We start from the raw sequence: 26,540 nt of genomic DNA on the forward strand, positions 1-26,540 counted from the left end.
GGCCGGAGGCGGGGCGGGAGCTGCCCCGTCCCGCGGAACTACAGCTCCCGGCGCTCCCGGCGCGGTTCCCATGGGCACGGGGAGCCGGGCCCGCGCCCCGCCGAGCGATGCCCAAGCCCAGGTACTGGGGAGCCCTGCCCGGGCTCGGTGTCGGGGGGTCGCTCCCGCTGCCGTGGGGAGAAGGAGCCAGAGGCCGGGGAGCACAGCCTGGAACAGAGAGAGAGGGCGGGACGGAGAGAGGGAAGGAGGGAGGCGGGCTTAAAACGGGCCGTTCCGGCCTCTGCCCTGAAAGCGAGCGGGGCTCGGGGCAGGAGGCGGCACGGCCGGCCCTTGGCCGGTTGCCGCTGTAAGGGACCCCGCTTAGAAGGGATCCGCAGGTGACCACGGGTGAGCCTGAGAACGGGGAGCCTTCGTGCCCCGAGCAGCAGCTTCCCGGGACACCGAGCGCGGGTCCGGAGCCCTCCCGAGCCCCCCGAGCCGTGCCCGGCTCCTCCGGGGCCGGCGTCGGGGAGCTGCCACCTCCAGAGGCTGCCGGCCTCCTGCAGGTCCTGCGGAAAGCCTGAGTCGATAGAAAACCTTTTAAAGGTGATACCGGAATGGGCTGCCCAGGAAGGTGGCGGAGTGACCGTCCCTGGAGGTGTTTAAAGAAAGACTGGACGCGGCACTTGGTGCCATGGTCTAGTTGACAGGGTGGTGTTCGAACACAGGTTGGACTCAATCTCAGAGTTCTATTTCAAGCTAATTGATTCTGTGATTAAAAGTACTCAAAGCCTCCCGCCGCAGAGCTGGTGTTTGCTCTGTGTGTGCCACAAATGGCAGCTGGGGTTACCTGAGGAATGTTACTTAACCCTGTTTGGTTAAAAGTGCTGCGACAAGCAGAGGGCATGTGATGTGAAATAATCACAATAATAATATACACCACAATAACCTTCATTTAGATATTTTCAGGAATTATGGTCCGTGGTTTTTCTCTAATTATTCTCCTCTTATTTTTTTCCAACTAGTGATACTTTGTGGGATCTTGCTATAGCTGAAGTGGAGAAGAGAGAAAACCCTGATGATGATGTCAAGCAGGGGGAAGTTTGGGAAAAATCAATATTATTTATGGGAAACAAAAATGGGGTAATGCTAAATACTGTACAGTCATACACCTTTCAAACATAGTTTGTGTCAGGGAAAATATCTGATATTTTCAGATGTTAAGGTTGACTTAACTTTAAAGACAGAATATGTCATGGTCTCATTCTGCAAAGAGTAGGCATTCCACACAGTGTGAATTCAAGTTTATGGTTAGGATTATCAATGATGTGCTGATTCTTTGAGGTTTGGCTTCATTATTTTTTTAAAGTAACTGCCAAAAATAATGCTATCCTCTTTAATTGTTTTCCCTTGTAAAGGTTTAACTGGTAACAATCCAGTTTAAGTGCATTGATACCAGATTTGTTGTAGATCAAGGCCTTGATATGCTACAATGAATTGTGTCTGTATTATGTCAGACCTATTTGAACATGCTTTATCACTGATTGCAAACTCAGGATTCCATATACCTGAGGTTGTTTTAACTCATTGTCCCATAAGTGTCCAGTAAGTTGGTCACTGGTAATTTCATATTTTTCTTCTGTTGGCATTTGTTTGTAAAGTTAGCCAAGAAATATCTGCCTTTTTGATGAACTGAGTCATATTTTTTAAGAAGGCCTGGTATATGTGCAATCTCTTAGTCAGCAATTTTTAAAATACCTTTTTCAGAGAAAATACAATGATTTTTCATATTTACCCGAAATTCACTGATTTTTGAGATGGAAAGTGACACAGGAGTTAACTGTAGAAGTGCTAGCCCCTTCAGTGTGGCGTGGTAGTCAGCATCTGAATTTTAACAAAGTAAAGACGTATTTTTCTGTTCTTTATTTGTATTTTAAGCAGTCTTTTTTTTCCATCTCATCAGTAATCATTAATTCCAGTGGAAATCACACATTACATAAATGTGTTATTTATAATTAAAAACTGTTAAACAGTTTAAAAGAGTTGGTCAAACTGATCACTAGTGTCTAATTTTAAGTACACTGTTCCTATTACTGTATTTGTCATCTCTATTAGTTTATAATTATAATAATGGTAGTATAATTTGATTCTGACTGAAAGTTGGAGTTAAGTTTCCACTATAAGGCTACAGACAATTACATGCATTTGCAATTTTCTGGTACTTTATTACTGGAATGTTAAATAACTTGATTTAGTGATACAACTTTTATGCTTTACTGATAGTACAGTAGCGTTCTTCTTTGCTTTTAATTTCCAGGGAAAGACCACTATTATATTGAGGTGTCTTGAGAGGTATGTGTCAAATATTTAAAAGCAGTTTTCACCTGTAGATAAGAATTTTACTTAGCAGTTATATTGTGTGATAATTCATAATGTATGCATAATTCATAATGTAGCTGGTTGATCACTTATGAATGAGTTTATTTCCCTTCTTTACTACCTGTCATCTGACCCTTTCAGTCCTTCTCCTCCAGTATTAGAGAAATGGCCCATTTCTTCAGATTGGTGCTGCTGCTTCTCCTGTCTTCAGTACCTGAGAGCTTGTGTCCTGAAGTGTCCTCACTGTACTGCTGTCTCTAAGCCAAATCCTAAACTAACTGAGAAATGTGATTTGGTAACTGTAGAATTAACTTCCTTTATTTAGAGGATCTTGACAAAATGAAGTTATTTTTCCTTGCATAGGGAAGAGACTCCAAAGCCAACATTAGCCTTGGAATATACCTTTGGAAGAAGGGCAAGGAGACACAATACAGTGAGTATTCAGAAAGTATAATTTACCATATATACATACATATCTATATACATAGGCATAAAAATAGTATGTTTTATTTTTATATAAAAGTATCTTAGAGGTTTTAAGTTACTGTCTGTGAAACAAAAAGGGGTTTAATATAATTTTATTTAGCTAGTTTAATTCTGTATTTTAATCAGGATTATGTTTTTTCCCCCCTCACTAAAACACAGTAGATCAGAGACCAAATTATAACACAAAGCAATCAAATTCATCTATAAAAACTTGTGTTTGAGTGCTTTTATTTTCCCATTGCAACATAGTATGCATGCCTTTAGCTTTGTCTTTAACATGCAAAATGAGTACAAACCAACGATGTGAGAGAAACAGTCATCTTAGAGGATGTTAAATAATAATTAAGTTTTTGGGTTATGTCTCCACATCACTAAACTTTGCACTGCAGATTATGTTAATGGAAATAGTGAACCCATTCCCACCACAGCACAACACTGCTGAGCAGCAATAACTGTTGCTGCAGGGAATTGCTGTTTCAGTTGCTGAAGTGGGGAGTGGAAAACCTGACTCTGAAAGATAAAAATCACTTAAAGCTTTTCCCAGAAACTGAATCCAAAGGTACAGGTTCATTACTTTTCCAGTTGCAAACTTCTCAAAAAACATTAGTCTTGAGCTGCAATAAACAAAAAGAAAGTGAAGAGAACCTGATTTATTTTTTTTAAACATTTATCAATAATCATGCTGCTTCCTTATTTTTTTACTTTACAATAGCCATTTATCAAGATAGTCATAGGCATGCCAGGAGTTTTTCCTGAGTGTATATGGGATTACTTGAACATGGGGAATTTTGTATTTGGTTTTGGTTTTAGAAAATTCTAATGAAGTGTGTTCTTGTTCTGAGTCACTTGCATGAAAAGCCTGTTTACCAGATAAAGATTTTTCCTTGGTATTGCATGGAAGCACACATTTCTAACATAAAGAGACTCTTTTACAGCCTAAAGATATAGCTCATTTTTGGGAACTAGGTGGTGGAACCTCATTACTGGAACTCATTCGAATACCAATCACTAGCCACAACATAAGGTGAGTGTAAATATTACAATTCCAGAGTTAATTTCAGCTTTCCTTCAAACATAAGTAAATCTCTAGACCTTTTAGTGTGAAAATCTCTTTCAAAATGTAAGAGAGAACATTTGTGATTTTTTTCTAAAAATCACTGTAGTACCACTGATACTTTGATCTTCCTTTTTGTACTTTTCTGCTAATAAACCAAGTTCACAGTAATCTCAACAAAAAAAAAGTGGTAACATGGAGGAAGTAGGTTGGCCTTAAGCACATAGAACAGGATACACAGAAAAAGAGAACACATAATATCTTTATGCTCGGTAAAAGAGCAGAAAAAGCAACTTGAGGATATGTGAAAAATACAATCTTGCTTCCTACTTCTGCATGCAAACATAGATGCTCTTTCTGTGAGGGACAGTATTTTAGGGTGAAAAACAAGGCAAAAAATTGTGACCAAAAAAATCTGTGGATGTTTTGGAAATGACCATCTAATGAGAAGATCAAGTAATAGAGAGATGATGTTTCCAAGAGGGACCAGAGCTATTGAACTTATTTGAAAACTAAAGGAAACAAGAATTTAGATCAAATTAAGAGAATGGAGTGAGAAAAATCCATTAAAGTAATAGTATAGCATAGGAAGAAGAAATGCATGAAAAGTTGCGTGAAGAAATGAGAGGGTTAGGGAGTGCGTTTTATGGGTTTTTTGATTAGGGAAGATGGAGTTTAAAGGAAGGGGAGAAAAGGATCAAAAGATAAGTTTTGTATTATGATGCATTGCTTTTCTTCCTTGGTAGTGAGCTTTAACTTCTGTGGGGAAAAGAAAAGGAGGGATACCATTTTTATCAAGTACATTTGCTACTGTTTTGACTACTGAAATAATGCCATTATTTGCTGACAGACTAAGACAGAATAAAAATAAAACATGGCATGTGAAGCTCTTTGTTTCTAGAGAGCTTGGGAGAGAAAAAATTAACGATCATTTTTCAGCCCTTGTAAATTAAATTAACTGATCTTCACCTCCATCAGTCTTTTCTTCCCTTTTTACTGACGTGAATAATCTTAAGATTCTTTGGTGGGATAGCAACATTCTGTAAGAACAATGAACCTCTGTTCATAAGGCAATACTTTAACATGTTAGTAAAAAAATTCTACCATTTCAACTTAAGTATAAGTGCTTTTCACTGGCTTTCTCATCTCTCTGTAGTCAAGCAGTTTGCTTATTTAAAAGTTCCATGAACTGGACCTAGTTTCATCAAGAGATTTTTCACCAGATTTTTTTCCACCCACAGCATTTTAAAGTGAAATTGGACATTCACTTTGCTTTGTAGCCTTTCTAATACCACTCTGGTCTGGAATCCCCTTTTTCAAGTCAGGCTGGAATGTGACAGAATGATTGCATCCATTCAAGTGACTGCATTTGTGATGTTCTTTACAGTTGCACTTTAATGCAGTTAGTGTTTTGGGGACCAGGGTTTTGGAAGGAAAGGAGATTAGATGTAAAACATTTCTCATTTCCCTTTCATATTACAAAAAAATAATGAAAGTAGAGAACTTTCCAATATATTAATAGTTAGGAAAGATCCTAACTATTTGCTAACATTGCTTCATCTGGGATTGTAGAGTTTATGAGATGGCAGGGATACATGACAGTATAAATGCCTGGTCATACAGGAAGAAGGAGCCAAATGGGCTGAGGATATTTGCATAATTTACTGCTTTGAAAGAATGTTTGATACATGCAATCCTCCTACGATGATGGAAAGTTGCCAAAATAGTAGTTCTGAAAAAGAGACAAGGGAGAGGTTTCTTCAGAGTGCAGAGTATCCTTTGAAGCCATCTTCCTTTGCTGTCACATTTAATTCTCTCTTGGCATTTGTTTGTTCACATTTGTAGTACAGTACAGTTTTATATGGAAATGTTGATTGCCTTGTGCACTGAATGTGTGACCAAATAATGCCTTTTTAATAGATCCTTTGCTGTAGTTCTTGTATTGGATCTGTCCAAACCTAATGAACTCTGGACTACTATGGAGAACCTTCTGCAGGTCACCAGGAACCATGTGAACAAAATCTTAGCCAAACTAGAAAAGACAAATCCTGAAGTAGCTGCTGAACCTAAACAGAAGATGTGGAACAATCTGCAGAGGGATCACCCAGTAAGTTACTTCTAATATTTTCTCCAGATGTCACAGGCCTTTATACAGTTAAAGATAATGCTTTTGAAAATCATAAACAACTCTTTTAGATTTTTATGCATGACTGAAAATCCATTTGATGTAGATGAACCTGTTCACTGGAAAATTATAGCAATTTAATAAAAATTCAATAAGAGCAGAAACAAGGAAAGAAGGTTTCTTATATCTTTTTGTTAGATATCTAATGTGATTGTTATGGCATGTTACACCAATCAAAAGAAATAGTTTTAGAGTAGCAGTTTGCTTTTTTTTCCCCCTCATCTTTTTAAAATGAAGATGAAAACTAGAATGTACAAAAGTCATCTAGCAAGAGACTAGCTGAAGGTACAAATTTAAGCAAAGAATATAGTTATAACAGCCATCAACATGACTATATACTTTGCATTTATTTAAATGTCTATCACAAACTCAATGCCTTTTGATAATCTGACAACTAATTAAATTATAAAGTTTCAGAAATGTTAACATCAGTCCTTTAAACATAATTGCTAACTAAATCTCTGGAAAAGCTAAACTAGATTATGCGCAATAGAATTGAAAAGTCATTGTGCATTAAACCTCTGCAAATGTTGTGTGTATATAATGCATAAATAAGTATTCAACAATTCAAAGACTTGGCATGTAAATCTAGTTACTGTACCTTCTATAAAATGCTTTAATACAGCAAATGCATATAAAGCCCAGAAATTTAAAAGGAACTCAAAATTTATGGGAAAGCAACATATGCAACACTCAGATTTAGAATATAGGGTTTGAGATCTGGATTATGGTTTTGTTTTTTACTTTTAGAGAAGATAATACACAAAAACAAAATACCTACAACCACATTTGGCAATAAATCGTGACCACAGTGTCAAGTTTACATATAGAGGTATACATCTCAGAAAACTGCAAGCTTATTGAAATAATGTAAAAATAATAATGCCATTGATTGTTAAGAAGAGGATTGTTATTCTTGCCCTGTAGGGAACACAATTATACCTTCTAAACTAGAATTTCTATTTATCTTTCACTATCAGAAACAATGCAAATAAAATTTTATGTTACTTCTTGGTTCTCTTTTTACTTTCATCATTGTTCAAGGAAAAATTGTGTCAGTTTTCTGGGAGAAAATACTGAGTTTTATAGTCACATTAAATGACAGTTTATGCAGGTTTTTATTTGCCTTTTTATAGCTAAACATATTTTTATGATAAATGGGAATCAATGAAATTCTTAGATTATATTTTTAAGGATTAGATGTATTCCATTGGCTTGGCTAAAGAATTACTGGCTATGAAACATATCAGTTGCATACTTTGTTTAAACAGGCTGGATGTACCTAGAGTATTCCATAGTCAAAAATTAATTCCCCAGTCAAATGATGCTTGTTTTAATGTTTCTGACATTATCTCAATTTCTCCATTTAGTTAAGAAACTAAAACTATTCTTTTCAGTTCTGTATTCTATATACTCAGTTTTAAGTTACAATAATTTTGCTCAAAGCTCTTGCCTTCACAGTGTATGAGTGAAGCCATTATTTTTCCTCTCCAAGAAGAGGATTTTCAGTATGTTCAACTTCTTTTCAACATCCTGACTGTCATTTAACCTGTATGCAAAATAACTGGTTTTAGAAGATAACAGGCCAACCTCTGCTACATCTCTTTTCCACTCTGCTGCAACCAAAGCAGCTTGAATAAATAATTGCATGAACACATGAGGGGATTATCTCACTTCATATGGACTACAGGAAAACATTAAATATTTTTTAAGAGTTTTGAAAACATGATGTAGGAAGGAAAAATGTGTGACACATGCAAATCATTCCACTTATTTTTCTTGAGATTTTGTCTGTATTCCTTTATATATTATGCAAGGAATGTGTCAAAAAGCCATTTCTAGTAATCCAGTCTGGCTGGAATTTATGAAGTTTTTCCTCTCTTCCCTTCCCATCTAACGTTGGAGCTAGAGTATGTAGTGTAAGAGCCCTTTTATGCCAGTAAGAGTTCTGACTGCTCACAAGGATTATTTCCTGACCATTTATGAAGAAAATGGGAAAATTGTAGAACATGGTATGGATATTGCATTAAAGTTTATTCATCAACTTTAGGGTTTTGAAAACCTTGTCTTCTGTGAATTAGTTTTAACCCATTTCAGTTGTTTTAACAGTTGTAATCTTCTTCAGTTTGTTTACACTGCTTAACTGTCCTATATCTTTTTAATAGGATTATGAGTTAGTTGACCCTTTTCCAATACCCTTGGTGATAATTGGAAGCAAATATGATATTTTTCATGTAAGTAATACTTAAATACATTTTAAATAATTTAAATATTCCCAGTACATATTTTATACCCTAAAATTTCGCTAAGATAATAGTAATCTTTTGAATAAAAGTATGGCCAGTCAGTGTTCTACCACAAAAAAAAAATATTTCCATCCAAGAGCATTAAGGAAGGCATAGTGTCATTCCTTCACAAAACACCCCCAAACTGATGATTTTTGAGATGTACTTGGAAAATGTTGAGACACAAGTGGCTGCAGACCAAAGAGGGAAGCAAGAAAACAGCATGTTGATGACTTACTTTTGTAATGAGAGAAATCCAGCTCCATTTGTCCCTTCTCACAGCACCTCTAAGTATATGGCAGTGAAAGAGGGGTGTCTCTCAAGTCAGCTGATCAGATCTTTTGCTCATTGTGGCAGCACAAACAGTAAACTATTATTTTGGTCTGGAACTTCTTTTAAAGTACTTTTTAAGCTTTTAGAGACAAGGGAGTAAGTAATTTCATCTTTTATGGGGGAGAGGAAAAAACTGTCACAGTACTGCTGGATTCTCTCCCAGAATGTAAAAAATCCAAACAAATGCACACTCACAGCACTTGACCGTGAGAAGCTAGGACAGTATGTTGGATTTTCAGGAGTCATGCTGGCAGCCTGCACTTCTCTGGATGACTGCATAGTGCATTGATACCTGGCTGACTCTTGGAGTTAATTCTTTATTAATAAGGGACTTGCCTTGTCTCATACCAAAGCTTTATGCTGAGCCATGACCTCTTTAAAAGTCAGTGACTCTCATGTAATAAGCACAACTTAAAAACCTAGTTCCTTTGGGGTCTATGGACAGACTCCTGCAGGCTTCATTTGGAGCATGTTTTCACCCACTTTATCCAGAGAAGGCCATCTGTATGATCTTATGTTAAAGAAACATTGATGAAAAGATATTTTTATGCACCTTTCAAATCTGGCAGGTATTAGACTTTAGAGAGCATATACCCAAAGATTTACTTAAATATTTTCACAAAAAGAAAAAATCCTTATTTTTAGAGTAGGCAGCATTTCTACTTCTAAAAATTTAAAGCAAAATCAAAGTAACTGAAAATTGTATACACATTCCCAATTAAAAAACTTTTTCTGGACTAACATATTGCCTGAATTAGGCTCCCTCTGTAAAAAAGAAACAAAGGGGAATTGTGACATTTCTTTTCAGAGTAGGCTGTTACTGATTCTGTCTTAAGATATAATTATGCTGACAGCTGAAAGCCTCATATATTGTAGACTAAATGCTTTGCAGTTTATACAAAAAAAAAAGAAAAGTTCTAACTGTAATATTTTGGGGTTTGTTTCTTACATATATGTTCCAATATCAACTTTTTCAGGAGTTTGACTCTGAAATGAGGAAAATAATAAGCAAGACACTTCGATTTGTTTCACATTATTATGGAGCATCGTTAGTGGTGTGTATATTCACTTTCTATTTAAGCATAGAGAAGATGAACAGCATTTCTGTTATAAAACAATGTTTAAAACAATAGAAATGTAAAACTTCCAGAGCAAATGGGATTTAATTGGTTTTACAGTAGCTTTCTTCGTAAGGCTACCTGTTAATGAGGTACAGGTATTGACAGGGGATGGATGGACATGCTCTGTGGATAAACAAGCTACACATATACAAGCTAATAGTTATCTGTTAGCCAACTTAGTTACTGTCTTGAGTTTACTGTGTATTTGGCAAATTTATTTTTGGTACAAGAAAGGAGGATGGGCAAAAGTGATTGTTAAGGCAGAAACATGCATGCTGAGATTCACAGTCCAAAAACGCTGCCTCCTGGGCCCACTCTGCATCAGAAGATGGGTCTAATTGTATCATCATTTATGAAATAAATCATATTTAATAGTAGCTTAGTGATTAGCAAAACAACTTATGCTTGCTTTAAATTCTTATAATCACAGCACGTCCTTTTGCATCCATGTAAACCCATGAATTTGTCTGTTGTTAACTGAGAATATAACTGTCTTGATTATTTTTTTTAGAGTATTTAAGCATTACTGTAATTAAATAAAAACTAGAATCCCAGAACTCTTTGGTTGCTAAATCCTGATTCTCATTGAAATGAATGGGAGAAAATTAATTTTCCACAGTAGGGATCTGACTTCTTTCCCAAAGACATGAATCTATTAGGATACAAGAGCCCTTAGACAGGAATAAGCATGTTGTTTGGGAATATATTCTGAGAACTGCTTTCTGATAAATCTGTGCCATTCTGCCACTTTGAAGCTGCTTTTATGATGTGAGAACAATTATATAGTTATTCATTACCTTTCTAAATGTTTATGGTATTCTGGATAGTTTTTAATCTAATTTAAAATCTTAATAACTCATTAGTCTTGGACAAAAGATTTTGAATCAGGAATTTAAAATTCAGTCTTTAATCTTTATACTATTGTTCATTTAATCTTTCTTGATCAATATATTCAGTTACAAATACACTCATATTTTGGAAAGGGAGGGTGAGATTCTAGTAAATTCAGTGAACATATACCAAATTTATTGAGGTCAGGAATTAGCAAGGCTCCATCCTCTCCGTAGATGGCATAATTTAATATTTCTATGATGGAAGGTTATAATGTGTATTTTGTTTTCTGATTCATTTAGTTTACCAGTAAATCTGAGGCTCTGCTGCTGAAAGCCCGTGTTCTTATTAATCACTTGGCATTTGGCTATGATAAAAGGTAACATTATTGTTCAACTATTCGATGTCTTGCCTAGAGTCTAAAATTACTTAATAAAAATATTTTAATCATCAAAACTTTTTTTTTCTTAAATATGATCTCTGAAAGGTTCTTGTCCATGGACTTGGAGTCCTGTTACTCAACTGCCTCTGTTTGCACAGGACAGTGATTACTCCTTTGTTTGCGATCCCCAAACTGGTCACCACTGGAATTGAGTACTTTTTTATTTACACGTATTTGTATGCAAAGCCCAGTAAGACTCTAGTCTTGGCTAGAATAATGTAATTTTTCATTGATTGCTAAATGCTCACTTGATACACTTCTTTTTTTTCTGTTTAGCAAATCCGTATCAGTGGATCCCAGCAAACCTCTGTTTATACCAGCAGGCCTGGATTCGCTGAGCCAAATAGGTTAGGATATTCCCTGTTCATTGTGTTTGTTGCTTAATTGTTTTGAAAATGAGAAAAACATTTTAAGCAGATAAATTAATCATAGCACATCATTATCAGTTATTGAAGGAAATGGCTTATAAATTTTAAAATCATGATTCAGTATATTATTGAGAATTATTTGTACAGTTTTTTTAGGTAGCTTAATAAAGTATCAGGACTACCTCAAATACTAAAGTACCACTAAGCTTAGATCTAAAAGAAAATACAATATACAATGCCTCTCAGCCCATTTCATGGTAGGAGATCAATGGTTTTTTTTTCAAATTTGTTGCATCTTGTCACTGTAGAAGATAAAATACTAAATTAGATGGATCATTATGCAAAATTATTTTATATTTTATGCTGTTATGACAACATACTTGTCTTACACTGTGCTGGAATCCTTAGGACCTCCACCTGCCTCGGATAGTGATATTGGAAAGATGCGTGCAAACACACCTTTGGAACTGTGGAAAAAAGTATTTGAGAAAACATTTCCTCCCAAGGTAGGTATTTATTGCATGCCAGATGCACAGCTGCTTTTTTTACAGAATAGTAGTAATATCCCTACTGATTTTTTTTGTCTTTCGAGTCCAATGACTGGAATTTCAGTCTCACTCAGCAGTTCCTTTTAATTAATACATTATTAAAACATATAGATTTGTATGCAGTGATCCTTTGATTAAGAGCTTCTACATGTTCAATCAGCTCCCTATATTTAGTAGTTAGGAAAGATGCCATTCTCTGTATAAGATGCTCAAATAAGATAAAGACTAAACTTTACTTTTCAGAAACTATACAGAACAGTTATTGTTCACGTTGTTTTTCCTCATTGCCTTTAAAAACACAGTAAACAAACATCTATTCTCCCCCAGTAATATCTGAACTCCTCCTGAAACAGCTGGAGAAATGAATAGACTTCTCACCTTGCAAGTTCCATCAGTGTTCATTGGGTGTGTCAGTCTAATTAAAGATTTAAAGATTTGCCAAATAGATTCCCAGTCTTCTGTTTTGGTTCCAAAGTATGCTTGAAACATTAAAGCTGTTTTTATGCATTGGAAATTTCTTTGTCCATTACCTCATCTAAGAAGTATAATTCTGCTTTATTTTATTCCATCATTGCTATGATTGCCTTCTTGCTATTTTCCATTTGTTATAAATAAGGAGAAATGTGCAGGACAACATTTTAAAAAAACCCCTCTTTATTTGATACATTAGATAGTGTGTCTTTCTATTAATGTATTTGCTTCTTTGGTATTATAGTTGCCTCAAGGTTAGTAAATGAAAATTCAGATATTTGGCAAAAAGACAGTAATCAATTTCTCAGCTATTGACATAAGGCTTCTGATAACCAGAACAAAGTTCTATTCATGAATATTAAGTACTTTAGCAAGAGCAACCTCAACTATGCCCAAATGTCATGGGCCAGAAAAGATACTTTCATTTTGAGGTTCAAGAGTAATAAACAACTACCAAATAAGTATATTTTCTTTCCTTTAAGATCTAGCTGCACTATTATTTTCTCATCATTTTACTAATAGAAGAGCTCTTTTAACTAATCTGTGTCCTATAGCACAAAATTTGTCCATAAATGCAAGCTTTTAATATATTCATATTAAAAGCAAATACTTCCATTAGATCTACAGTGTGGCATTTTCTTATTAAAACAACAGAAGATAAATTCTAACATATGGGTTGTTGTCTTTTCTTCTTTTAGAGTTCCTGTGATTTCCAAGATACCAAGGACCCTGCACAGGATATACAGTACGCTGAGTATGAAGTTGATGTCATGAGAGCTCAGAAAAACCAGGTGTGTGGTAATTCTCCAACTGCTGCTCACAGTCAGGTATTCCAGAACCACCAACATTGCTGAACTAATTGTAGAATATATTTGTACTCCCCTTTTTGCCTTTAAATAACTTCAGCTTTAGATTTCACCTTAGGTTGTGTGTTTGGGTTTTTTTCCATTGGTAGATATTAAGCTGGTAGAGCATTGCCAGATCTCAAAGTTTTGGCTTTGAGTTTCTTTAGAAGTTAATAATTCAAATTTTCCCTCTGTTTTCCAGAATTACTTCACTAAAATAATATTGAAGCAAAACTTTGAAGTTTTCTTGGCAGTCATTTCTTCATTTTTGCACCCTGTACTCTCATTTGGGTGTTAACTAACAGAAAGTCTAGGAAGCAATATCAGCGTCTGGGGTGGGGACTGTTTACTTTTTTTTGTTTCTGTTAACCACATGGTTTAATCTCTGAATTCTAGAAGATCTTTAGTGGGGACAGGGTCTTTTATTTTTTCTTATTAATTTTGAAGTATTTCTGCATTTCTCTAGATTAGTAGTGAATTACTTTTATAGAAAAATTCTGTGGCAAACTAGATGAAGGTTAAAACATTGCCTTATAGCCATCAGTATATAACAACACCTGAGTAGCAGTACTGTGTGAAATAGTCTTCATTGATATCACAGGTACAGGTCTGTTAAAATCAATCTAAGGTTTATCCAAAGAATAAAGCAATTTCAAGAATCTTCTGCAGCCTTTGAACTTGCACATTACCTGTAATATCCTGTTAATGTAGGCATCAGTTCTGAATTTCCATTACATCAAGTGCAGTCTAAAAAATCATTAAAATCTGTAAAGCACGCTTCCTTTGGAATTTATAATACAATCTCATACTTAGTATATATCTACATATCTGAAAATAGCTATATGGTGTACTAGGTTTGTTATTTTTAGATAATAATGTCTTGCAAAAGAAGATACTGGTATGCATTGATTAAATCATACAGGAAATTATTAATTTTCTGGTTTTAAACAACAGAGACTGGCTTTTAGAATCTTAATCTGTTCAAGGGCATTGCAAACCAGTGTAGCTTCTTTTAGTTGGACTAAGTACTTTGAGCATTAAAGAGAAAATTACTTTTGTTATCTGCAGCTATTTCTTATGTTTCTCTATCATGAAGTTCAATTTTTACAAGATTATTTGTACATTATTAAAATGTTTTATACTCCAAGAATTTGAAATGCACCAAGATAGAAATATACATCTAAAAGAAAAGAACTCTCTAGTTGCAGTGTTTTTTGAAGTGTCTATTTCCCAGTTAAATGAAAAGTGGCACAAAAATCCTGTATTTAAAGCAACATTTTAAATGCATCATAAGTCTGACATTTTTTGTATAGTCCCATGGTATTTGTTGTAGGAGGAACAGTATATTAAGATGTTTAATATGCAACATGTTACTAATGAAATCATGGGACATAATGCAAAATTAAAGTTTCACATGATAACAGTGAATGTTTTCATGTTATCATTTCTCTTGGTTACATTTGGTTAATTAATGTTACTTTGGACTCTAAGTGATAACCAGTTTGCTTGTTTATCTCAAAGATAAGCTTTAAAAGAAAAATAAACACAAAACCAGCAACAGAAACAAAATGCAGCCCTGTCACTGTGTCTGACAGTAGAACCAGCACACCTGACTGATTCGGTCAGGATTGCTCAATAATACAGATTTATAATAACTGTGGCAATACAAAACTTAAATAAGTAATTTCCAACTTTGTAACCTTGGTTGAAGGGTTTACCTGAATTCCAGCAGAGTAAAAGGTTGAATTCTCGAGGATAAAAGTAGAAAAAAGTTTTTTTACAGAAAAGTACAGAATTGAGAAAGTATCCAGCTGATTCCCAGGTACTCGTTGTCAGCAAGTATTTATCTGAGATGCTTTTTGGCCATATAAGTTTAAAGTCCAGCTTATCAGAATTCAGCCACAGCAGTGTTTTCTTTTAGACCAGATTATTTTGCCTCCTTAATATTTTCAGATTTGACTATGAGACATGCCACACTCTTTCTAAATGTTTTTGCTCTGGAAAGCTCTCTGAGGCCTTTCTTCAAGATAGAGCACATCCCTCTTTCTCATCTATGCCTTTTCAGAATTCTTTTCCTAGTTCTTGCCCCACAGACATACATAGTACAGGTTTGTATCAAATAGTGCTGTTGCAATTGTATACTGCCTTTTTATTCTCTACAGTTAAACTCTGAGAGAATACAGCACCAGGGACCCTTTTGGAATTTACATTTCTAATGTAATTCTTAACTAGGAGATTCTCTCCAGGATTTACTGAACTTTTGTGCTCTTTGCACAGGGCTTTCAAGATTCGAGAAAAACATTCATTTTGCATAGTTATTAGGCCTTTAATGTCTAGCTTTTGCTTAACTCTTCAGCCATAAACAACATGGCAAATTTGTCATCCATTTCTCTCCATTCCCTCTTAGCTTTTTGGCTTTGGATGCCTTAAGGTCACATTAGTTTCATTTTTGATACACACATAACTTGAACAAGAGTGAGATCTTTTAAAAAAATATTGTTGATCAGAGCTAAACATACACCACTTACGTATGTAAGCACCTATGAGGGCATGAAAGTCTTGTTCCTTAGTTCCTTCTAAATGTTTGTAGCAGTGAGATGGTACATGGGGATGTCTGCTCTGTTTCCTTTGGCAATGCTCTGTGTCACAGATGTAAGTTTTCTAAGACGTCTTTTCGGAGGTTTTTCTTTGTTTCCTGTTATGCCTTCACTGCTAATATTCAAAATGGGTACTTGGACCTTTTTGATCTGGACATTTGACTGCAGCTTCATTTATTGATGCAACTGATAAAGCCAACCTTGAGCTCGAAGAATTACAGAGCCTACACAGGTACTCAGGTCATGCAGTCCCAAAGGTCACACTGACTGGTCCTTGTTACACAGAGCTATTACTTGGGGATTGGTGCCAGTTTTAGCTGAAGCCTCATGCCATTGAAGTACACTCCAAAACAAGTAGATGCCTGGTGCCATTTGGTGTCAGCTAACAAGAAGTAATGGCAGCAGATCTTAAAGAACAGGGCTCCAACTCTTAAGACTTTAACAGGGCATGAATTCAAGAAGGTTCTACCCCATCTCACAAGGAAGAATAGCCTTTTTTCCCCTAAATTTGGAGGGACCTAATTAACCATGTCACTCAGATAAGTGTCACCTCTGTGTCAGATCTGCAGCAATCTGTCTGAGATGGGGATTGGACTGGCCAATAAAATGAGAGCCAGGTTTTTTCAACATACTTTGACATCATGAACATAGTGCTGAACTTCAGGAGACAATTTCAGTCTTATTCAATGAAACAGAAAATTGCATACTGTGCCATGAACTTCCTTGGTCAGACCAGTGTTACCAGGCAGAGAAGTGTGACAGGCACCTACTTGGGTAACAAAGCAGTACCACTTTTCTTTCTCTCCAGAGGAGGAGATGTCCTAGTCTTCATAATGGGGAGAAAAAGTAATTTAGGATGTTTACTCAACTGCCAAGAACAAGATTTCTTGTTTTCACATGAAAGCATGTCCAAATGGGTAAAAAAAGATTTAATTTTTAAACCAACTTAAAGAGCACCAGGTGCTGAAGATTTTGAATCAGTATTTCAGTAGTTGGTTATTTTCACCATGTTCCAGATTGAGGGCACTTCTAGTAAGAAGCTGCATGAAAAGTAAAGTCATATCAGTCACTCAGAACTGAAGAAATGCAACAATTAAGGCTTTTCCTACAATCTTAATTTTTCCTTCTTGTTTGTAGACATTATGGTATTGTCTTTAATTACATGATCATATACTATTTTGCTGATGTCTCAACTCAATTGTTCAGTATTTCTTTTCATCATCCTTGTTCTTTATGTACCTTATTTCTCAACCTGCCATTCAGACACTTCAATGAACACAAAAGTATTAATTTTTTTTTCCTCTGAGAATGTGTGGTAATGTTATCTTATCTGAGTGCCTCACAAACATCATTTAAGTCTTTCTTCCCAATCCCTTTATGAGATTAGGTGTGATCTTCCCCATTTGACAGATGAAGAATTTACAGAAACACAGAAGTACAGAAGCATTAAGGCTTAAAAAAAATTTAAATCCACTTTATCCCAGTGTTGAGATATCTGTGATAAGTGCTCGCACTAATAATGTTTAAACATTCAGAGCACTCTGAAAGCACATTTAAATTGCAATTGTTATTTCTTCGTAAATCTGATCCCTGCCCCCTACACTTGCTACCCACAAAACAAACATAGCATAATGCTAGCATGAAGATTTTGGAGTACTTTAAGACATATTCCTTTGCAGGACCTTCTTTCACTTTGGGGAGAAGACCTCTTAGCTGATTGCATCATTGCAATATATTCTACAATTCTGTTTATGTTTGTAGTATAGAACTTTAAGAGCAGGAAGGTGCCCTTTTCCAAGAGGGTCTCTGGAGTGATCTTGAAACTGTATTTGAAAGATTTTTCCATTACATTTCTGACTTACAAGGATGTATTTTACTTTCTGTTTTGCACATAAATGAAGAAAGTGTACTTACCTGACAGCATTTTTCCTCCTGAATCACTGAGATTCGTTAAAGATTATTTTTTTGGTAAATGTCCTCCTATTTAATTAATTTTTCTTTTTCTTTCATTGCTCATTGTTTAAATGTTGGCCTTATCTAGATATACATCCAAACCAAATTTTTATAATTTTGTTCTGTACTTGTGTATGTAGTGGAAAAGCTGTACAGTCCTAATAGATGCTGTGGTTTGTCAATTTGCATTTTTGTATTGTTTTGAATTGACTTTACACTGAATTGCTTTCTAGGCTAGCTCAAATTACAGCAAAATAAATTCTGCTAAATTATCTGCCTCTCTCTTGAAATAGTTTAGTCAGATGATAAGTCTGTAAGGCTAATTATTTAGCCAACACCTGTAGACATGACCCCCAGACAGTATTGTCGTTATTTGTAAAACTCCATTGTCTAATTTTACCCCTTCTTGAAGCCTTTCAGAAAGTTGTTACAATTGAAATTACTTACTTAGCATAAAGCAGGTTACATGTGCTCCTTAAAATATCACAGTATTCTTTCTATTCCTAACTGTTGGCAAGTTTCCAACAGATCTGTACGTTCCAAGATCAAAATTGCTTTATATTAATAATAAGGGAGTGAAAATACTGAGTAAAGACCAGCTTAGACACAGAACAGCTCAGTACTACTGGAGTTGTATCTAATAATGTGACTTACTAGATTTAGACTAGACACAGTATGTTCTAATGTAACTATTGAGTTAAAAAACTGTAAAATTAGACTCCTGCAAGCATCAGGAAGAATGTGCACTAACTAAAAATCTTCTTACTGCTCATACATCTGTTTTCTGAAAACTCTGCACGGCTGACAAAGCTGCTAAAGTTACTTCCTGAGAGAAAATTTCATTTATTATTTTCATACAATCTTAAGACGATTGCTTTGTTGCTCTGACCTTTGTTTTCTTCTTCCTCCCTCTGTGCTGGATTGAGAGTTAATACTAATATTAAATTCACTAGGTGGGAATTTTGTTATTTTTGTCAGTTCTGGTACCTGCATACCTACAGCAAGACCTCCCTTCCTCTATCATATTAAAATACTCTATTAAATATAGAATTCTGTATATTAATATAGTCAATTCTATTAAAATAAAAATAATAATCATAAAATACATGTCCACTTTTGAGGGTCTGCACTACATTTATTCTAATCACTAGTTTATGTCCACCTCTTTTCTGATCTAAATAAAATATGGTGACTTTTCTTGTCTTGCAAGCAGTACACACCTAGGTCTAGCAGTACCTTATTAGAGCATCATCTTCCTGTAAATAGGTTGCAAGCCTTACTTTTAAATAAACAAAAAGCAATTGTAGTGCTTCCTAAATTAATTTTTTTTCTTAAAAAAAACTTCAGAAATAATTCCTGACAGTGCACACCACTACATAAAATTCAGCAGAGGAAACTGTTGTTTAGTAATGTTGATAGAACCTCTTATTACAGGCTTCAAAGTTCCCAGTAGCACATTTGACTGAAGTGAGGTCATTTGTCTGCCTTGCTAGTACTCCGCTGACCTCAAAATATAGCCTGCCTCATCTTTCATACCTAATTTGCTTGCTGTATGCCTCCACAATTTAAGCCTCTGATTGCTTTTAATAATCTAGCTAAAAGATGGATAATTTTAATAACCACCTTGGGTTTGCATGTTTACGTGCAGATGCTAACTTGGAATCCACTAAACAGCAGCACCTTGATGTGCGTGAAACAGCAGTTTCTGATGGGTAGTTGTGGTTTCTCTTTTTAAAATGTGTATTGTTATATTTCTGTATGTTCATAGGGAGCCTGGTTTCTCAATCTGAATGTCTAAGATAAGAGACAAAATTTTCTCTTTCCTGTAAAGTATCTAGGCATGAATAAATAAAATCTTTCTCCCTATATGGGAGTAAACGTGACAAAATTTATAGCACTTCTAGTATAATTTTGTTAAATATAAATGTAGTACATTTTTTCTACATTGAAAAGTTTTTATACATACATTAGCCAACTAAAAATTTAAATTTTTTGCAGTTTTTAGCAATGAGAAGATTAGTTTAATATGTATTTATGTTTCTGTTTTAGGAACTTGAACAGTACAAAAGAAATGCCTCTAAATCCTGGAAAGAAATGGATTTTGACTCCGATTGATGAGCTGCTGTAGGTGTCTTCAGTTTAACAATGTTTACAAAATTATTTTAACATTACACTAGCAATTTCATCTGATGCAGTTGAAAATGCATATTATCAAACTACAAAATTAGTATTTATTAAGCATCCCTGTTAGTATTTTTCATAAAAAGAGCTGTTCATTCAGTCCAAATTTGTGAATCTCGGCACTGGCACAGTTTTAAAAAGTGGGGAGACAAGAATTCTAGATTGCTCACAGGTGGGTTTGAACATAAAGACTGGCATTAGTCAGTTCTACCTATTTTACACCACATTATTTGGTTTATTTTTAAATACTTCTGCCCTAAACGTATTTAAATATAAACAAGTTTTCACACCCAAAATATGAAACTGTAGTAGAGTGTGGTGGGCATCTTTTTCTAGTTCTTTGCATGTATAAGTCAAAAGCAAACCTTAAGAAATACCTGCTTCATTGTTTGATATATTTGAATAAATAAATAAAAACCTGGCAGAATAAAGTGTAAAACATTCTTTGACCTGGATCCAGATCTCTGTTTCAAAATCATATAGCTTAATACAGGAATTATGTCTTGGAAAGTAAAATGTTGTAATAACTTTGCACAGAGTTTAGAAGATGGACATTTCTGTCATATATTCAAGTGCTAGGAAGTCATCTAATTAATTTGACAGATATTTGGCTAGTGCTGGAACTGTTATTGATTCACATTCAGCCTAAGTTTGTGAAATCCTAGTGTAAACTAGGTATGGTTTTTGTCCGTGGACACCCTCCCTAGTAGGAGATGGACTGAGTGTTTTGAGAATACACAAGACAATCTAGAATAAAGCCAGAGGAGTCTCTTGAGAGCTAAGACTTGTCTGAGGGTAGATGTCTGAACAGTCACTTGGCAGACCGGATCAACCCTACATTAACATAAAAATGGGAGAGACCACATTAGTTTTAATGTGGTGTCTTTCCAGCTCTTAAATGTCAGTTGTTATTTTTAACGTATTTTTTCACCAAGTGTTTTTCTGATAAAACTTTTGTATCTCAGAATGTTATACATAAAGATATTAGAAAAAAATCTTGGCCTCACATTTAAGTGAAAATATTGCATTACCTTTAGGATTGGATTTAAAATTCTTCATTACGAAGTGCCTCATCTCAAAACTATCATATAAAACCAATTATGAAATTATGGAATTTTAAGATACAAATATACTTGAAGAAATCTCTAGCAATCCCTCTGCAAAAAATAATTTCTTCACTGAACATGAAAATAAGTTACAAAATGTAGGAATTCTGTGTCTCTTATGCTTTCAATTTTGAGAGGCCCACAAGAATAATTTCTGAAGACAAAAATGACATTGCTTCCAAGAACTGACAAACAACTTTTATGATTTTTGCCTATTAATTGACATTTTATTGAACAAAACCAAAACCTTATTAAACAAATTTGTTTTCTAGTAATTCACAAACTGCTTTCGAAACAAGATTTAGAACTTGAAAGAAGGAATAGATATAAATAACTATCTTCACTGATTTACCATCATTCACAAGGCAAAAACATGTTGGGTAACTTTGATACTGCTACAAAATCTGCACTCCTTGGTTGTATAGTGTGTGTAAGAGTAAAGTGGAGTGACCTCTTCATTCTGTCTTTACATTTATTTGGTTTGTTTCCTTTCTACAAATCCCTAAAATGGTATCAAAACAAAGCATGGGACTTAAAATACAATTCTAGAAATGAGATTTACTAGCAGTTGTACCCCTCTGCTTATTGGTAATAGTTAAAAACCAAAATAATGAGGAAAAAAATTAGAGCACCACTGCTATGTTGTTAGAAATTGTCAGCAACAGCTAACAAAATTAAATTCAAAAAGTCCTTTAAAACATGAAATACTGTTGATTATGACTGATCTGGGACAGGAGTGAGAATACCAATATCTGGAAGCCAGTCCCACTCTTAAGAGAACATTGTTTTTCAAGATGGAAACAAACATGAGATGAATGTGTAATCACTTAAATACTATCTAAAATCCAATAATTTAAGCCTTTGGCCATAATAAAGTCACAAGTGTAGCATTAGACATTGTTGGAACTCCTACCTTTTTATTGCCTGTCAATAATTCTCTCCCTTATTTTGAAGCTTAGAATTGCTATGATGGCAAGTACCGGTAGAAAAGCATAGAGTATTAGGAAATCAATTGTGAACCGGGACAAGGCACCAGGGAAGTTTTTGTCAATGAACTGAATGCCTTGAGAGAAAATGCATGCAGCATTATTTGCAGTGGAACTGTTGGCTCCACCTGTCAAAAGAAACAAATAGTTTCTTTAGCAGATAAGTCAATAAAATTAAAACTCAGACCTCGTTATCTATCTCACGCATTTAATACACCCAGCCCTGATGTAATTTCAATGATTAACTATACCCACAGCAGTGTTTGTCAGCACTTTGGAATAACAACAGAGAAGCCATATGTTTCTGCAGTTAATCTATGCCACACTTTTTGAAGGGAAGAAAAAAGGGTCACTAGGAGCTCTGTCTTTTGTTTACGCCAAACAAAGATTTATGGCTTTTCAGACACATTATCTGGAAGGGCCTCAAGAAGCAAGGTGCCCCATGTGGTAGACTTAGAGGCTTCAGATGTGTTGAGTGGTTCCAAAATTCAAGAAATGGGACTGTCTGAAAGGCACATTAAAAACAAGCTGTTTGTTAGTACTAACAAAGTCATGGATTTGTTTTCCAGCAGTTGCTATTTGTGCTCTTGTAATAAAGAGGGTAAGAGAGATTAATGGGTACAGAATATATAGCCTTGGAGAGGAGCAGAGACACCTGGCTACAAAGCCCCACATATCTTAGGATAGGTCCAAAGCTGTAAGTTTTACCCCCACTAGTGGATGTTAGCTACCAACACTGATAACCTAATTGATTCCAATCTTTTGCTGCTTATCTTGCTCACAACCAGCAAAGCACAGCCTGACAGATCCAAGCTGCTCAATGTGTACCATGGTAACATGGTACTGAAGACTCACTATTACTAGTATTATTCAGTACTTGAACTGAAGCCTCACTACTATTAAAAGAAACATCTGGTCAGGTGTTACCTGTCAGTATTCCCTGCACTGATGTTTGATCTTATATTGTGCAATTCTATTAATCTTCTATTTGCGTAACACTGCTCCGAAAAACTTTGCAGCCTGTTACAAACTTAATTTCCAAAATGCCCCCAAAGACAGGATAAGAGAACAGGTGAAGAAGAGAAAGATGAAGAACTGTGAAAGAATGAGAAATGGTTGAAACAAAAGAATCAAACTCTGGTCTAGCTTGCTGACGAGGCATTATAGTCTTTAGTAATTAATAAGCATTTTTTAACAACTCAAAAGTTATCTTTATTTTATCAAGATACACGTATATAGAAGGAAAATAAGCATCAACACCTCATTAAACTTTATAATGGACTTCTTTTTTTGAACACTTACCACATGTGAAGTTTAAGCCATAAAATTCATTGACTATAAGAACTTCGCTGGTGTATTTTTGAAAGGTAAGAAAACTGAGTAGTTTAAAAGGTGTTGGCATTTCTTCGATGGTCCTTAAAGAAACAGAGAAGTTAAACTGGCTTTTGCTAAATTCCAAGAGCCCCCAAATGAAAACAAGCTCTCATCATTGGTTGTAGCCTGTGACAGAAACAGTTCTTGTCTGTACCTGTAGGTTTTTCAAACATAAAGTCCATTTTTAGAGCTAAGTGAGAAGACAACCATGAAGGCTGTCTCTGGCTTTGGTACAGTGTCATAACATTCAGCCCTGACATGTTTATGGACAGTCAGAAATAATTCTATGGTGGTTTGCTGTCCACACTGCAGTGATAAACTGAAAATGACAAGACCCAGTATAAACCTTAGTTGCCAAAATGTATTACTTCCAAAGTAAGAAACCACCCCCCACTCCCTCTACCTTCAAAACCAAAAAACATTGAATAGCAATTCACTGGAGCAGTAATAACAAAACAAGAATGAAGTAAAAATAGTGAGAAGAAACATTTAGAAAGACTGGGCAATTTCAGCACCTAAAATACTTCAAGACTTTATAATTAAAAAAAAATAATTAACAGAATAAAACCCAGCAACCCAAGTCTCAATGCTATTTTTAACATACTTCACTGCCTATGAAGATTAATCAAAAATATTAATTAGCATTGTCTTTACTGTAAAATAAGGTTAAAAACCATTTAATGCTCTTAAAAATTATCATTAAGGCATTAGACTATGGTAGCAGGAATAACTGTCTTGTCACTGTAAACATACAACTTCCTGAAATTAGGCAGGGACCAAAAAATAGACATTAACCTAGCTTTATTTGATAAGTATTATCTGGGATCTACTTTGAAGAGACAAAGCATTATCAACATTGTGAGGACTCATACAGTTTTCTTGAGGACAACTTGACATCATTGGGCTTTCTTCATTTTCTCTGGGAGGGACTCAGGTGAGCATCTCCTACTTGCTCACATATAAAGAAAACTTCATTTGACAATTACACATTTACTTTGGTTAAGTTCCTCAAAAAAACCCCAGCAATTTCACTATTGACAATTACAAGGGGAAAACTGTTCAAACTTCATGCAATTACAGTGCAAAAACATTCATTTGCACAGTAATAGAGCAAGTGGATCACAAATTTCCCACATATTTACTATACTACTTTTTTATTTATTATTTTCATTTAGTTCAATCTGCACAGGTAGAAAAAGTGACTGAAAAAATTACAGACTAAACTGGAGAATAACACTAGTAAGATAGTTGAGAACAACTGTTTTTTTAAACCATCATTATCAATGTTTAGTGTCTGATAAGTTTCAGCAGTTACTAAAAGCTGTATGAATGGTTTTTTTGGGCTGCTTTAATGAGGATAGCATTTCACATCATAATGTCAGCTTCAGTGAAAGAATTCATGTGAGTTTATAGATATTAATTGTTCCATTTTATTTTCAATTTATTTGCAAAAAGTGGGGGAAATCTTCAATATCTTTGTTGATATCTAGAGATATTAAGTGTCTGGTTTCTGTATTTAGTACAAGGTCGAACAAGATTAGGTAGTTCTACCTCTGAAGGAGCACAGTTGCACTTGCTTTCCATTACTACCTGTGCATTATTGGACTTCTGCAATACAGAATGTTCAGAAAACTCTTCTTTAGGTAGTTCATTTTAACACTAACACTATAACAAAATAAGTTTTTTCTTACCTTACTAGTCCTGTTCCCACTATCACACCAGCTGAATTAAGTAGCACCACTCCACTTTGGACTATATTTGGGTTTTGAACCATGCCAAGTATAACTAGTGTTAGTAGCTCACCAATTATATGAGACGCTAGAACAGCAGCAAAGAAAATTCCAAATCTGGAAGCATCGGGATACAACCCTATAGTCCTGTGCAAAAATGAGCAAAAGAACATTTAAAAAGCAAGGTTTGTGTACTAAACTTCGAAAATTTAGTATTTTTGTCTCTGTTTTGGGTTTTTTTGCACTTACAGCTCCTTAAGTGAACAGTTTACGCCTTAACCCTTAATGTGTTGTTTGGAATCTTAACATAAAGGACATGCACTTAATATTGTGATGTAAGTGCAGATATATTAGGTTTCCTCCAACTAGATTAAAGAGGGTTATGAAAAGACTTAACTGTTGTAGAAACTCATGTTGTTTCAAGACAACCACCATGGCTTTTACAATTCCTTAAATTAACATCCTTCTCCTTTTAGAGCCTTTGCAATGAGTTATTCATGTAAGTCACATAGTTAAAGAGCATTTTTATGCAGATAATTAACAGATGGGATTTTTCACTTCTGATACTGTGCACGCAAATGTAAATACAGATATAGTCAATTAAAAGGAAGGCTAATTAATTTGCTACCCATTTAATTCGTATAATTGCAATTTCCTCCATACTTCTGCACTCTTTAATAGAACATGCTGTTTCCAGTTTTTCCCCATCTAAGCAAAGGGAAAGAGTCCTCTCAATCTGTTCTAAAGATTAAAAAGTTAAAAAAGGCCAGTAATTGCTTGGTAAGCTCAATTCAGCCTTACAGTGTATATGACAGATGACAAAACCTTTTATTACATGGTAACATAATACTCTTTTTCCAAAATATGTCATACCAAAATTGCCTTACACAAGGTGCTTTGCTTTGCTTAGCTAACAAGCAGCAATTCCGCATTTAATTTTCTTTTCCTGTTGCTCAATGCAAGGCCCTGTAACTTTTTTTTATCCACCATGTTTGAATATGGTCTTAAAATAGAAGCATTAATTTTCTCCCAGGCTTTCCTGTAGTGTTTGTCGTAACACCAGAATAACTTATAAACAGATAGATGAACATTAACTCTTCAAGTATTAAACACTCAATGAGCTAGCAGGTATTTAACAACCTTTAAGCACAGATTGATGCAGAAGAAACAGCTTTCCAAGTCCCAGTGTAAAAGTATCACCTCTGAGATGCTTTAATACTTTAGACAGAGCTATGTAGATACAGACTAGTAAATCTGGGGTATGGATAGAACAGAAAAAAGCCTAA

The 26,540-nt window shown here is 35.1% G+C and overlaps 2 protein-coding genes across 5 annotated transcripts in view; one reads left to right on the top strand and one right to left on the bottom strand.

Moving 5' to 3' along the window:
• The first annotated feature begins 25 nt into the window (after nt 1-25).
• DYNC2LI1 (dynein cytoplasmic 2 light intermediate chain 1) lies at nt 26-20,513 on the top strand. 2 transcript variants are annotated; one of them, XM_018085117.2, is made up of 13 exons: nt 26-121; nt 1,005-1,122; nt 2,297-2,331; nt 2,722-2,791; nt 3,780-3,868; nt 5,819-6,005; nt 8,249-8,317; nt 9,679-9,756; nt 10,956-11,032; nt 11,372-11,442; nt 11,872-11,969; nt 13,181-13,273; nt 19,927-20,513. In XM_018085117.2, the coding sequence occupies exons 1-13, from the start codon at nt 108-110 to the stop codon at nt 19,990-19,992; spliced, it is 1,065 nt and encodes a 354-aa protein (XP_017940606.1). In that variant the 5' UTR covers nt 26-107; the 3' UTR covers nt 19,993-20,513. The 2 variants fall into 2 exon arrangements, with proteins under 2 accessions (XP_017940606.1, XP_017940607.1); XM_018085118.1 differs by lacking the exon at nt 26-121 and adding an exon at nt 332-387.
• The window catches only part of ABCG5 (ATP binding cassette subfamily G member 5), a 35,284-nt gene continuing 11,819 nt past the window's right edge, over nt 3,076-26,540 (bottom strand). Inside the window, exons 11-14 of one of the 3 annotated variants that reach the window (XM_018085115.2) lie at nt 25,216-25,401; nt 23,453-23,565; nt 22,078-22,278; nt 3,076-3,458 (exon numbers count right to left, since the gene is read on the bottom strand). In XM_018085115.2, coding sequence (XP_017940604.1) covers nt 22,082-22,278; nt 23,453-23,565; nt 25,216-25,401 — 496 coding nt within the window. In that variant the 3' untranslated portion in view covers nt 3,076-3,458; nt 22,078-22,081. Of the gene's footprint in view, nt 3,459-21,344; nt 22,279-23,452; nt 23,566-25,215; nt 25,402-26,540 lie in introns of those variants that run through there. The other 2 variants (XM_018085114.2, XM_018085116.2) reach the window with 2 other exon arrangements.

The sequence above is a fragment of the Manacus vitellinus genome, unplaced genomic scaffold, assembly GCF_001715985.3.
Source record: "Manacus vitellinus isolate BGI_N305 unplaced genomic scaffold, ASM171598v3 scaffold_8_pilon, whole genome shotgun sequence".
Lineage (NCBI taxonomy): Eukaryota > Metazoa > Chordata > Aves > Passeriformes > Pipridae > Manacus > Manacus vitellinus.

Bases quoted from the DNA above. Each gene is read 5' to 3' on its own strand.
- DYNC2LI1 (XM_018085117.2), top strand. The intron at 6,006-8,248 runs GTAAGTTACTTC...TCTTTTTAATAG, and splicing joins ATCTGCAGAGGGATCACCCA to GATTATGAGTTAGTTGACCC. The intron at 13,274-19,926 runs GTGTGTGGTAAT...TTTCTGTTTTAG, and splicing joins TGAGAGCTCAGAAAAACCAG to GAACTTGAACAGTACAAAAG.